The sequence below is a fragment of the Camarhynchus parvulus genome, chromosome 5, assembly GCF_901933205.1.
Source record: "Camarhynchus parvulus chromosome 5, STF_HiC, whole genome shotgun sequence".
In the NCBI taxonomy this organism is placed as follows: Eukaryota; Metazoa; Chordata; class Aves; order Passeriformes; family Thraupidae; genus Camarhynchus; species Camarhynchus parvulus.
This window is the reverse complement of record NC_044575.1, coordinates 52,092,631-52,106,182: the sequence shown is the minus strand read 5'-3', so window position 1 is coordinate 52,106,182 and position 13,552 is coordinate 52,092,631. Positions and strand designations below refer to the sequence as shown.

The following is a 13,552-nucleotide window of genomic DNA, read 5'->3' as shown; positions in this document are numbered from 1 at the left end:
GAGAACATTTCATGTAGAAAAATAAAACATAATATTCATAGAAGATAAAACAATCAGAACTCCTAATCCACATAAAGGAAAAAGCACCAGAGGACTAGAGCAAAAAATTTCCAACAGGTCTAAAACAATAAAAGCTGCAGCTCAATTCCAAAAGTAACTAGCCCCTCCACCTTGCATGAACTAAATACACAAAGCTTCACAAGGACATGCAAACTTCTTATATCTGCACTCAGAGCTGCTATAAACTCTTTGCCCTCTTCTTGTCAGTTTGAGGATTAATAACAAACACTGTGCTAAACTTACTCTGCCCTACTGATGCAGCACAAGGAGTTGGAGATGCTTCTCCTGCAGTTCTAATCTAATCCCTGCATGAGGGCAGCAAGAGATTCAAAAAAAGATTTTTCCACAGTGATAAAATTCTCACAAGTATTAAATGTCAAGGAAGGGGGGTAAGAGGTACTGAGTATTTAAAAGGTATTGGCAGGATTACTTTGAGAATTAACATTCATAATGCTGGTTTCAGATAGCTTTGAAGTGGTCAAATGTGCAAAATTCCTGCAATGGCAATTCATGTAAGTTTATTTCTTAAAATGGTATCCTCACAGCTGTCTATCTGAAAAATAGGTAAAAAAACTCTCAAAATGTAGTTTCCAAGTTTTCACTTATGGAAATTGGAAGGCCAGTAATATGGAAGATCCACTTACCTTAACAATCACCGAAAATGAGCAGGGAAAATAAATAAACACAAGAAGATAACCCCAGATACAACTTACCCATTACCCACGCCCTGCAAATTTCAATTTCATTTTAACATGAGCAAATGCATTTTTCCAAGTTCAGAAAGAGGGACCATCAACTATGCCATATTCTAAAAGGCAGTTGCTGCACAAAAGCTTAAAAATATAGGTAGGCATCATAGCCAATTCAGTGTTAAATCCCTATATGGTGCCAGGGAAATGCACAGAAAGGCTCACCTACTTTTATATGCATGTTTTAATCAGATTACTGCATCCAGTTCTAGTGTCCATATTTGGGGGGAAAGGGAGAAGGAGAAAGTAAAGGAGAACTGTAGAAGGTACAGGAAAAAAATATCCAAAGGCTGAGAAATTGCCATCATCTAAGGACTCACTTTGGCTATTTTTTCAAATATTGAAATGTGGGGAACTTTGTGGAGTACAAGCACTTCCTCCTGACCAAATTGTTATATACTCTCTCTAGTTAAAAAGCAAAGAAAAGCATAGAAAAAGCAATGGGGTAAGGGCAAGAAGCCAAACTAAAAATGTTAAATATATTTTAAAGAAATTTGTTAGATTTACCACAACATGCTGCCAAGAAAATCTGTTCTTCAGCTCACCAGCTGACACAAGGCATTTGCTAGAATTATGCTTACCCTTAGAATTCAGCTACCTCAGAGAGGAGTAACATTGCTGGAAGACCAGTCACCACTACCCTGTGGGAGATCACTGTCCAAGCAACTGCTTCTTTAAGTATTTTATATTTATGCCCTACACAGTTTGCATAAGGTGTTCTAAAACTACACTGCCCCTTACACGGAGCCAGCAGGTATTTCTGCAATAGGCAGGCAGCCAACACAAACCACCCTGGTGACAGGAAGGTGAGTGGCAGCAATTCCAAAGGACAGCAGTGTCTCCCACCTGCACAAACATCAAGCAAAGCAAACAGCATGTAGTATTTCCAGCCAGTAATTCAGCTTCAAAAAGATGCTAACTTGGTGAAATCGACACCTATGAGATGTAAGAAATAAAAGAGATAATAAGCACCTTTCACACACCTAAGCCTTTAACTTAAGTCTTAATGTGAACACAATTGTGCTGATACCAAGGAAGGATTTAAAGGTCTGAATTTCTTTTCTTTCAGTAAAACACAATAAAACGAATTTAAAAGTTAATCAATGATCTGTTTAAGTACAGAAATTCCAGTGAGATTTTATGCAGTTTCTATTTCTGCTACCTTTCCCCAACAACCTCAATTACTAATACTACTATTCTAGAGGTAGTTCAGGAAGCAAAACAATCTTAAAACCTTGGAGAATGAGGCATCATCGGTATAGACATTCCACAGTCTTTTTCGGGGAGACACGATTAAACAATCCTAATAACGTTTTTGTAAAGTATTATTACACACACTCTTGTGCAATAACACAACTGTTATTACCAATCTGGTATCAAACCCACACATTCTTACACATAAATTTGGACAAAAGTGGTAGGTAGACAAGTGTCCACCAGTAATTGTATATCCAGCTTCAAATAAACACAAATAAGCATTTCAAAAATCTGAATAACTTTAGTTTTGACTTTCCCAAGAAACAAAAAAAGAGTTTTGAAGGAAATGGACAATTATGCTACAAGCAGCCTCAACAAATGAAGAAAAGTTCTTTTGTTTTCAGCTCCTCAAACTCTTTCTGACGAAGTCAGTGAATAAAATACAAGCATTTCCTTTGAAATGCTTGAATCTAAACCACTCAAATCTAAACCTCCTATAGAGACTTCAGGTTTTGCAAAAACACTCCAAATGTTAGCACATTCCCAGAGCTGTGAAACCAAAGTATGCATGAAAACAAAACACACCTAAGCAAACACAGCTTCTCATAGAGATTCCTTCCATTTTGTGGCGGGACAGACACACACCTATCATCTATGCTCAAAGGTTTTATGGCTATTGTTAAGAAATTCTGTCCACACTTACATAAATGGTCATTTAAGATGCATATCGCTTCTGTCCCACTCAGATATGGGGAAAAAAAATTACACAAGCAAACCTGTAAAAATAATTTTTTCCATACTAACACAGCTGTCAAACTCACAATCAGGTTATCTGCTAAGACTTGTGAGTGGAAAGAGCTTTCTGTTCAACCAAAAATAAAGATATGCCTCTGCCTAGTCACACAAGGCTTGATCAATCGTGCTTATTCCTCCTGTGTACAGAAAATACACAAAATAGATCTTGTAGCTTAGTACTCAGTTGGGTTAAAGAGTCAAACACTTAATAAATACCACAGAAACGTTACTATCACCTAAATAAAGACCGAAAAGTCACAAACATCTTGTTTGTACTGACTTGAAGCATCACATTCACAGAAGTAACATAAAATAACTGTAAAATTTTGTCTGGCCACTTCTGGAAAATTTTAACTACTTGCACAAAGCCCAGTAGCTCTTATTCAGTGATTCAGAGCTTGGTAATGGCAGCACCTTTACACTGAGAGTTAAAAAGGAATAATAGATATTTTGAGGTGCCAATTTTGTCCTTTACTTGAAGCAAAGACAGGAACACTGCTAGCCTGAACAGCCTCTGCTGAAATATCAGACTACCTGATAGCAAGATGTTATGCAAAAAGTTTGTTCTTTCTCAGCTGCCAATGTACCTCTACTGCTGTGCAACGCACACAGAAAAATAAAACCCGAAACGCTCGCTCTGGAGTATATGCACAGCTCATCTTGGAAATACTATATGGAAGTGCATACAAAACACTTCTCTACAGCAACCACAGATACACTACCACACCTGCTCTGAATGCCAAGGTTAGTATGTGCTGCTACAGTCCAGGTAACAGCCAGGGCAAAGTAGTTTTAGGATTTCAATATCCAGACTCCAGTGAAAAGCAAATGTACCTGGCTGCTGTGCAAACACACATAGACTTCTTGTTGCCTGTAAACTCTGCCATCTGAGAATAACCCATAAGGAACAATATGTCAATATACCTCTGATTTGCTTTACTCTAGTAACTTAAATGCTTCCTTAGGTGACGACAGCAATGAACTCGTGAATCTCATTTATCACTTCCCACTGATAAAATTTTAAGCTAATGCACCTGAATCAGAATAAACAGAGTCCCTTCTAGTACAGTTCTACGTTTTTTTTCAACAGGACTAGGTATAGCTGTGCACCAGTGCTAATGCACTTCAGAGAAAGCAAACCCTACACGCAACCCATCTAGTGATAACGGAGACAACAGACCTAAGCAGCAAATCAGAAAACAACATTAAATACTAAGCGCACAAAAACTCATCCGCCACAAACGCTACCGGGGGTGTTAGGCTGGAATCCAACAGCTTCACAGCCTGGGCCCACCAGAGCAGGGGAGCCAGAGGCAGCTGCCCTGGCTCTGGGGAATGCCCGGGACACCCAGCACAGAGGAGCGAGGGAGGCCATCAGGAGCAGCGGCCGAGCGCCCCGCACTCACCCCGCAGCCGCCAGTGGTTCCTGTGCGGGATGGCGGGGAGAAGCGCCAAGGCGGCCGACCCGCGCCTCCTCGCCCAGGAGCTCGACGGCGGTGACGGCCCCGCCGACGGTGAACCAGTCCCGGCTCCGGCCTTCGGAGACGTTCCGCAGCATGGCGAGGATGGCGGCCCAGGCACGAGGTCCCCGCCGCCGCCCTTCCCAGCCCAGCCCGGGCACACCCTGCTGGGACCGGCACCGCCCCGGCCCGGCGGGAGCGCTCCCGGCCGCGGGCTGCCTTCCCTTCGCACGTGATTCACCTAGAGCTGCGCGCCGAATTCACCTAAACGGACCCCCAACATTTATTAAAGCCTTCCTTGGAAAGGCAGGACATACAGACGCAGACCAGAAGTATACAGCAGGGTCGAACACTAAGGCCTGCCATCCCTACTGGATAAATTTCAAAGAAGAATAGGAATTAAGATAAACGTGTCTGTTGAACTTCCCTTTCGTCCTGTCATCCTCTCTTCTGAAATAACTAAAACATCTGCGTGTAATTTGTTAAGTCAGATAAATAATGAAAACCAATCTGAACACAGGGTAGACCCTTACTTTCTCTAATAGGATTTATCGTCTCCACACTGAGTACCTGATCCAGTGCAGGCATTTGGCTGCTTTAGAACTGTTCCTCTCAAGTAAACACAAATCTAGGGTATATGTAGAGACATATGTATACCACAGCCTCTGGCTGCTTAATGTATCAGCCTCAAAATCCTAAATTAAAGAAAAAAGGGGATTTTCCTCACTAAATTTTCAAGAGGTTTTTAAAGTTTTAAATGAAAATATACGCAGTATTTTGACATAAGTTATGCTCCTATATTAAACGCAAAAAACACCATGTAAGATCCGAGCAGTCTTGTTTGCCCTGTGTGACAAAGCTCATATGTAGCAAATCTATACACCTGCAGATTATGTAAATCACTCATAGGGAAAGTAAATACAGTCTGTGATCCCACTAAAGCATTTTAACGCACACGATAAAGGTCGGAGCTCTACTTTCCTTTCACAGCCTCAGGAAGCCTGGGCGATCATTCCCCCCTCACCCCACAGAACAATGCCTGAGCACAACTCTGGAATTCCAGTCGCCCCGTCCTTCCCGCACCTGGAGGAAACGTGCAAAGCACATGAGTGCTTCAGACTTCATCCTTATGGCCCAGCGGGTGCCTCCTACTCCTCCAGAACAAGCTGTTCCCTGAGGGACATAGGGAACTGCATAGACTGTGACAGGCTCTTCCCGGCATTGTCCTGGCATGGCACCTGCTGCGCTTGCTCTTGGGCAGCAGGACTGAGGTGAAGATCTGCACTGGAAGAGCATTGCCAGCAGATCGATGGAGGTGGTCCAGCCCCTCTGTTCAGCCTAGGGGAGGGGAATGTGGAGTTTTGTGTCCAGTTCTGTGCTCCTCAATACAAGGGACGTGGAGCTCCTGGAGCAGGTCCAGTAGAGGACAACAGACAATGACTGGGAGCCTGGAGCATCTCCTTTATGAGAAAAGGCTGAAAGAACTGGCCCTGTCCAGCCTCGAGAAGAGACGACTGAGAGGAGACTTCGTCAGTGTATATAAATATCTAAAGGAAGTGTGGCAAGAGGATGGAGCCAGGCTCTTCTCGGTGGAACCGAGCGATAGAACAAGAGGCAGAGGGCAGAAACTGATGCACAGGAAGTTCCACATGAACATGAGGAAGAACTTCACTGTGCATGACCATGCACTGGAACAGGTTGCCCGGAGAAGGTGTGGACTCTCCCTCACTGGAGATATTAGAGAACTATCTGGATGCAATCCTGTGCCACGTGCTCTGTGATGACCCCGCTCGGGCAGGGAGGTTGTTCCAGGTGCCTCACTGCGGTCCCTTCCCGCCTGACCTATTCCGTGATTCCGAGGGCAGCGGGGCTGGCACAGCCGCGGTGTGAGGGCGCTCCGGTCCTCCGCGGCCATAGGGGGCGCTGCTGTCGCCGCCCGCCGCGCGTCCCTTCCCGGCGCACCCTGCGGCGGCAGCGGACCCATCCTCGTTCCCGAGTGTGACCTTCGCCGCTCCCCTGGCACGGTAGGTCTGGGCCTGCCGAGCCCCGGCTGGGTCCTGGCGGGCACCGCTCGGGGGTGTCTCGGGTAGGCGCAGCGCTGGTTCAGCCTGGGAAGGGAAGGGAAGAAGGGAGAAAGGGAGCGCGGCCCGTGGCGCTGGGTCTTTGCCGTTACCCTCCCGCCTCCGTGCAGCCCTCGGGGCTCGGGCAGGTGCCCCGGGCTGCGGCGGGTTGTGGCGGGGAGGCCAAGGAGACGGCAAACACACCGTTGTTCCGGGTAGATAGCAGGGAAAAAAATTACTCAGAACGATGTCGCGGCCGCACAGGCCCTAGGGAAAGGTCTCTGCCGGGCCTTGGCGCGGTGTTAAGTGGAAACAGCGCTGCTTGTTCCCTGTGTTCTGTAGCGGTGGGGAAATCTTTCCTGCCTGATCTCTTCAGTCTCCTTGTTTGTTAGTATATCTTGATATTCTGCTATAACAGAATAACTGTCTGTGTTCCACTGTTCATCAGAAACTACACACGCTGGAAATTTAGGTGAGCAGTGTCCTTAGCGCAGTGTCATTAATAGTGTTGGTGAAAGCACAAAGGTGTTTCAGGAACTTTTGCCACAATCATAAATTATTGAAATGATCGTCCATAAACAAATGTAAATGTGGGTTTATCTGTAATTATATACGAATCGCCTCAAAGTTGCTTTAATTCTTTAGAAACACGTGGATTTTTCCAGTTGTCTTGACAGGGGCTGCCCTTCCACCCTCTCTTCTTAGAGAGGCAATGCTTTACCAGACAATGCTTTACATTTAATAATGGCAGATAAGTGAGCATTACCTCAGAGAAGTTAACTCTGCTTTTCTTTCCTGGCTCTCTGGTTTACCATATGCTGTGTATAGCTGACTTTATTGGGTTGTAATAAGCGTCAATAGTGACTATTGAGTGTGCATAAAACATGGGGTATCTCAGTGCAGTGTGGTGCAGATGTGAAATAACATTTATGGGAGTTAGGGTAAGCTTTCTTTTAAAACCTCCTACAGTTTTCTCTTTGTCTAACAAAGCTGCATGGAAAGGAAAAAACTGCCAACACTGACAGGCTTCTTGCTCTTGGGGCATATTTTGAAAGTCAAATAGTCATGATAAAGCATGAATTCATTAGCTTAACATCATTTATGTTGCTATTTTGAGTAGAAATTAACATGCTGGAAGAGACAGCTGCGAGGGAGGGAAGGTAAATTGGTAGTGCAAGGATGGAGCCTCTCTGGCTTGTCTGGAATGAGATTTCCTCCTAAGGGAATCTGGAAACTTTAGGAAAAAACTGTCACTGATAGGCAGAGACAAATCTATCTGTTGCTGCTCTGTAAATCTTCTGTTGACTCATCTTTTAACCCTTTCATCTTTTTTTTTTTTGTGTTAGCCCGTAAATTGTAACCTTAACTTTGAATTTTCATTTCTTTGCTTTGGAATAAGTAATTCGGCATGCTTGGGGATTTTTCTAACCTGTAAACTGCTGCTGATATGCATCAGGAGTGTGTGTGTACATGTAAAGATAGATGAATATATATATGTATGTCTGTATGTATGTTAAAAATCCAGCAGGTAAGAATACATTGCAAAAGTTAAAATGACAACACTTTTTATAAATTTCAGATGGTGCAGGCCATGATTCCAAAGGCATTGAAACCCATGACATTCTACTTTTCTACTGTGTATCAAGAAATATGGGTTGGTGTAGCATTAACAACTTATGCCTACTACAAGATTTCCTATGGGGGTAAGTCACACATAATAATCTTTTTTTATACAAGAGAATATCCACAGCTGGAATCAAGTCATTGAAAATAGCCAGCAAGTAGGAAATTAACATTCTTCCTTAGGGTCAGGTCTTTGCTATAATAATTTAGGTGTTTTAAATGCTGATTGTAGATGGTTGCACAAAAATACTCAAATGTCAGTGTAACTGTGCTTACATTATGAAGATTAGGTAATGTAGGTATTGGTTTTTAAAATGCAGATCTAACTTATTTGTGATTTGAAAAAAAAGTTGTTTTAAAATGGTTCTCTCACACGAATGTGAAAGTGTATTTTGGGCTGATGGCATCTCAAAATGAGAGCTACATCACTGAACATGAGAATGTGTGTTACTTGGTGACACTGGATGACTTTCTCAGAGAAAGAAACAGAAAATCTAATGTAAAAATAATAAATGTGAATGGGCCAGGTCCCTTAAACAAGAAGGGTACAAGAGATTATGGTGTCTTAAAGGGCCTGTTTGTCAATTTAGGCTATGCTTGATAAATCCCAAACCCTTTACTGGGTGTTGTAAACAATGAAGTGTTGTAAGTTATAGGATAAAGGAGCCCCTTGCTGTGGGAGCAGCAGAGATACTACCTCAGTATTTCTCTAGCTTTGTCCAAATAATGTGTAGCATTCCAAAACTGATACACTGCACTTAAAAGTTTAAGTAAATATAAGTGGTTGATCTTAATGGCTACTTAATGACTATTAAGTAAATATGAGTAGTTGAGGTGGACAGGAAGGAAAAAAAGTTTAGCTTCAACCTTTTATTTCAAGGAGAGTTCAAAATGGACAGACTGTTTCAAACTTGTCTTCATGTCATGCTATGTTAATTCATGACCTAGTGTAGATTTTTGAGGGCCAAGAAACCTGTATAAATGGCAACTGTATGCTAAGCTTTATTTGAAAGGGAAAATAGTTTTTGATAGCTGTAGCCCTTTCTGCACGTTGGGGGATAATTTTGCAAATAATATATGGAATTGCAGGAGAGTGTGTTGTAGGATAAATCAGATTGGAAGGGACCTCTTGAGCTCACCTGGTCCAAACCAGTGCTTGAAGCAGTTAGATCAGGTTGCTTATTACCTTACTCATAATTTAAGTATTTCCAAGGATGGAGATTGTACAATCTTTTATAACAGTCTTCCTTATAAAGAATTTTTTTTCATCATTGTGACCCAGTGTTTTAGGAGTTTAGGAGAACAATTCCAACGGTAATGTAAAATACAAAGGAAAATTTTAAAGCCAACATTTCACTTCAGTTTACATCCATATCTTGTGTGTGTATATACCCATATATTATGTGAAATAGTAAAATTCTATAAAAGTTTATTTTGAATTATAATAGAAATCTTGATAACTATAATTTCTAAATGCACGGAGTGTTGGTTAATTAAAAACAAACAACTTGTAAAAATCAGTATAAAGTTTGCAGAAATGTACCATGGAAAGTACATATTGTGCACTTTCAATTTTTGTTTAACCTAATAATAAGCTAATTAAAATTTACCTTTGAAAAGTAAATAGGAAATATAATTTTAACTGTCATTGTTCAGCTTATTTTTTTTCTTTTTTTTCCCAGGCAAAAAATCATCAGGAAATAGTAAGTATTAGCTATCTAATACCTTGATATAATTTCTAAATAAGTACAGTAAAAATTAGTTCCAAATATTCTACATTAGATAAATTTGGGGCTTAAGTTACAGGTTTAGCAAATGTTTAAAGACTACTTCAAAATAAGTAATTTTGGTTGTGTTGATAATTTTATATCCTAGAAACAACTGTGGATCTGCACATAAATAATCTTTTGCGTAGGTTTTAGGAGTAAAATGGAAATTCTATACCTTGACTGTGTGGGCAAGGAATTTTTTCAAATAATAGTAACAGCCATTTAATGGAATTACTTAAATCAGCATGATATCAAGAGTACCTGCTATTTAGCTATCAAGAAACTAGAAAGTATGAACTTGTGATTTGGATTTGTATCTTTATAAAGTAGTGTTTAGATATTTATGGACAGTTTGTTCTGAAATCACACTGGAGTTTATTTTTTCATGACCTGCTGTATCTCAGTTCACTTTCTGCACCATGAGAGAGAACCCATTTGCTCACAGTTGAATCTGTACATGCAAACATTATTTACATTTTGAAATGTGCAATAAAAGAAAATACTGCCTAGTACTAGACTTAGAATAATAGTGTAAATAAACTTCAGTTCTGGAAGAACCATAACAAAACCAAAGAAGAATGGGTGTTGACTGTAATGGGGCTTTAAAACTTGCAAAAGAGAAATTTTAGTATTTGCTATATTTACTTATGTACATATTCTGAGGGTAGTGTTTTATTTGAATAGCCAATTCTTGTGCTCAGATGTAAGTACACTTGTCAGTTCTAGGACCTGCACTACATTCCTGAATTGATTTGCTTTACTGTTTGAACAGCCTAAATTGTGTCTTTGTTTCAGAGTCCTCTGACCATCATTAAAGATCTCCTCTGTTCCTGGAATATGAATTTGGTGGTTCATCATTTCTACTGCAAATGAAGGGAGTTACAACCATAGGGAAATGAATACTAGAACTGTACCTGATCCATCTGCTGTAATTGGAAAAAGAATAAATCCATTGAGCAAAAAGTAATTAAAGATCTTGGACAATATGTGCTGGAGTGCAGTGCTAACCTAATTTTTAGAATAAGCTTCTACAGTTCTAAGTACCATGTTAAACTTTTTCAACAGTATTTTAAAAGGGACTGAATCTTTATAACTAAACTTCTTAATAGAATTAGATTCCTTTTCCCCTCCCCCTAGTAATAGCTCTTTTGGCTATTTACTTCAAAACTCATTTAATAGGATGCCAAGCATGAGGACTTCAACCTCAGCTTTTTGTCAACTTGTGGTGCAGTAATCAAGAGTACCAAAAATTATATTTTAACTCTTACATTTCTAAAGAGTTTTTAGTTCTGCAGGGTTTAAAAGCAAATGTTACATTGTTATGAAAACACCATGCAAAATGTTACAGATATTTTTTAAAGGTGCATGATTGACAACTATTTTTTTTGTCCTTCATATTCAAGAGAGCTAAGGAATTATTTTGAAAGGCTTTTTGTTTAGTCACAAGTTTTGCAAAGGAATAAGTAATAGCATGCCCATATTGTATAAGAAAACTGATATTACATGGACTTCCATTTGCCATTGGAACTTACCTCAGAAAAGCTCAAAATTTAAAGGGAATAATGAAATCACACACTGGCAGTTGGTATGAGCACAAACATTTAACTGGTTTCAAAGAGTTTTCCTTTTTACTGAAAGTGTAGAAGTAATACTTGTGTTATTAGGATGGGTATTAGTGGTTTTTGCAGATAGCTGTTAGAACTCCACAGCAAGTGTATTTTGATACTGTAGGAACATATGCTATCCTATGAAAATCAGTGTTCAGAACTGTGCATACTGAACTCTGTACCAAGAATACATAGTGTGTAAAACCAAAACTGGACTTCATGTCATGTTTTGTTTAAATTTAGCCTAATCTGCCTTTGAGAAGATTAAGATGCTTAAGTCATTTTAATGACTTAATGCTTACGTACATCTTTTTAACTACTTCACTGAAACATCTTAAATCTTTCAGCTTGATTAAAATTTTGCTTTTCAATCTTCTGACTGCAGTATCTGGCCATAGCTTAAATGTTTTATATTCAAATACTCAGAACTTGGTAACCTTACCTGCTGATGGTAAACATTCCAAACACTGTTGCCTTTAATTTCTTCGAAATTTATACTTATGCTTAATAGCTGTACATACTGAGGAAAATTTACAGTCTTATTTCTCTGAGAGCTTTTTTTTAAAGAAGGCAAGTTTAGCACCACTGACTTGAAAAGGTGACATCCGTCCCTCATGTATTTTTGATATTTCTTCCACCTTCCACAGTTTTCTTTGTTACACCTTTTCTTGATCTGTTTTAGCTGATTTCCTTAATCATTTCTATATGGGTTTTCTGTTTCCTCACCACAGAAAAATGAATGAGAAATCGAAAGAACTCCTAGATTTTTTACATAAAATCAAAAGCATCCAACAGAAGGGAATAGACAATAAAAACTAGAAGAAAATGGAACTTAAATGAACAGATATTAAGCCAGTGGTAATTACAGGGTGAGTGAGTTGTGGTATACTTAATAAGCAGTTCAGATTGAAAATTTATGCCAAGTAAGGAGCTATAAGAGCATTTGTAATGCAAATTTATGATCACTAAGTTATAGTTCCTAAGATACCACACATACTTCAAATGACTTGCTTTAGGAATTTTCAATTACAGAGCTCAGGCAGACATATCAGGAAAAAATATTAATCACTGCAAGATTTGCTTCACCTTAGCCAGACCATTGTCACTGAGGTACATCAACATGCTCTTCTGATCTCCTGGCTTGGAAGCCAAGAGGAGCTTCTGCTGACCTGCCCTTGGAGCACACTTCACTGCCCTTCTAGGTAAACTTCACCTGCTTCAAGTCCTAACTCTTCTTTCTATCTGACTTGCTTTATATTCTAGTAGGGAAAGAAAGTACATATGGGCAGCAGTGTCTGCATTATAAAAATGATAATTTCTACTGAAACAATGCCATATGCAACTGGTTCTTCCATTGCTTCTTCTCTGTCAGGAATTTCTATGAAGGCTACAGAATATTCCCTCCTTTGTGATCCTTAACACAAATATCTGCAAAAGATAGGGGAAGTAAGACTGCTGTTGATGTTTAAATAGTTGTTTTGTTTTGTTTTGTTTTTTTAATTGAGTAGCATACAGAAGGGGGAAATTCAGTCAGTGGCTTGACTCGAAAGCAGAAATCAACACACCCATAACATGTAAACCTGTAGTACTGTCTCTATACTTCCTGCTTCTCTATGCTGAAGTAATGTAAAACACAACAGAGGAAAGCAAACTAAGGCATTTTAAGAGCCATTTCATATCTGCAGTGAGGTGTGGAAAGAGTAATCAATTTTCATTGCAGCACTAGCACCTGGAGCACAGCCCTAGGTAGACAAACATTTCAAGGAGTACCCACCCTTGAAGTGAATACTCTTATTTTAGAATATGTGCCTTTCTTCTTTTTTAGTAATTTAACTAAGGTGATTTCTAAAGCTAACTTAAAAATATTTTCTTGTTCCAGGTAAGTGTCTAAACAGACAATACTCAGCTCCTGAACAAATTCATTTGCTATGCAAATGACTGTGTAAGATCAGGACATTAATCCATGGATGTAATATTCAACATGATTCACAACTAAACACTGGTGAGGGATATGCTTACTGCACATTGATGGATCATGTTGCTTTCCTTCAGCTGCTGCCTCTTTATATTGCTGACATTTCTAAAACAGGATTGCATTTAAACTTTATGTAGTAAAATAGTTAAGCAACTGCATTCTTAATTTGTTGCCTGTGATGAGGCATCAGCAGTGACAAAACCTGTTCACTACCTTTACCATGTTAGTGGAACAACAAACATCTTTAGGGGTTGAAG

General features: G+C 39.8%; 2 protein-coding genes across 2 annotated transcripts in view; one reads left to right on the top strand and one right to left on the bottom strand.

Moving 5' to 3' along the window:
* Positions 1–4,359, bottom strand: part of TDRD9 (tudor domain containing 9) — a 68,034-nt gene extending 63,675 nt beyond the window's left edge. Inside the window, exon 1 of the mRNA XM_030949725.1 lies at positions 4,208–4,359. Within this exon, the coding sequence (XP_030805585.1) occupies positions 4,208–4,359 (152 nt within the window). The remainder of the gene's footprint in view (positions 1–4,207) is intronic.
* Positions 4,360–6,200: 1,841 nt separating this feature from the next.
* ATP5MPL (ATP synthase membrane subunit 6.8PL) lies at positions 6,201–10,699 on the top strand. Its single transcript, XM_030950502.1, has 4 exons — positions 6,201–6,285; positions 7,901–8,024; positions 9,627–9,647; positions 10,509–10,699. The coding sequence occupies exons 2-4, from the start codon at positions 7,901–7,903 to the stop codon at positions 10,526–10,528; spliced, it is 165 nt and encodes a 54-aa protein (XP_030806362.1). The 5' UTR covers positions 6,201–6,285; the 3' UTR covers positions 10,529–10,699.
* The last annotated feature ends 2,853 nt before the right edge of the window (positions 10,700–13,552 follow it).

Coding starts and splice junctions, on each gene's coding strand:
- ATP5MPL (XM_030950502.1), top strand. CDS start 7,901: ATGGTGCAGGCCATGATTCCAAAGGCATTGAAACCCATGACATTCTAC. Junction 8,025..9,626: donor CTACAAGATTTCCTATGGGG/GTAAGTCACACA, acceptor TTTTTTTCCCAG/GCAAAAAATCATCAGGAAAT. Junction 9,648..10,508: donor CAAAAAATCATCAGGAAATA/GTAAGTATTAGC, acceptor TCTTTGTTTCAG/AGTCCTCTGACCATCATTAA.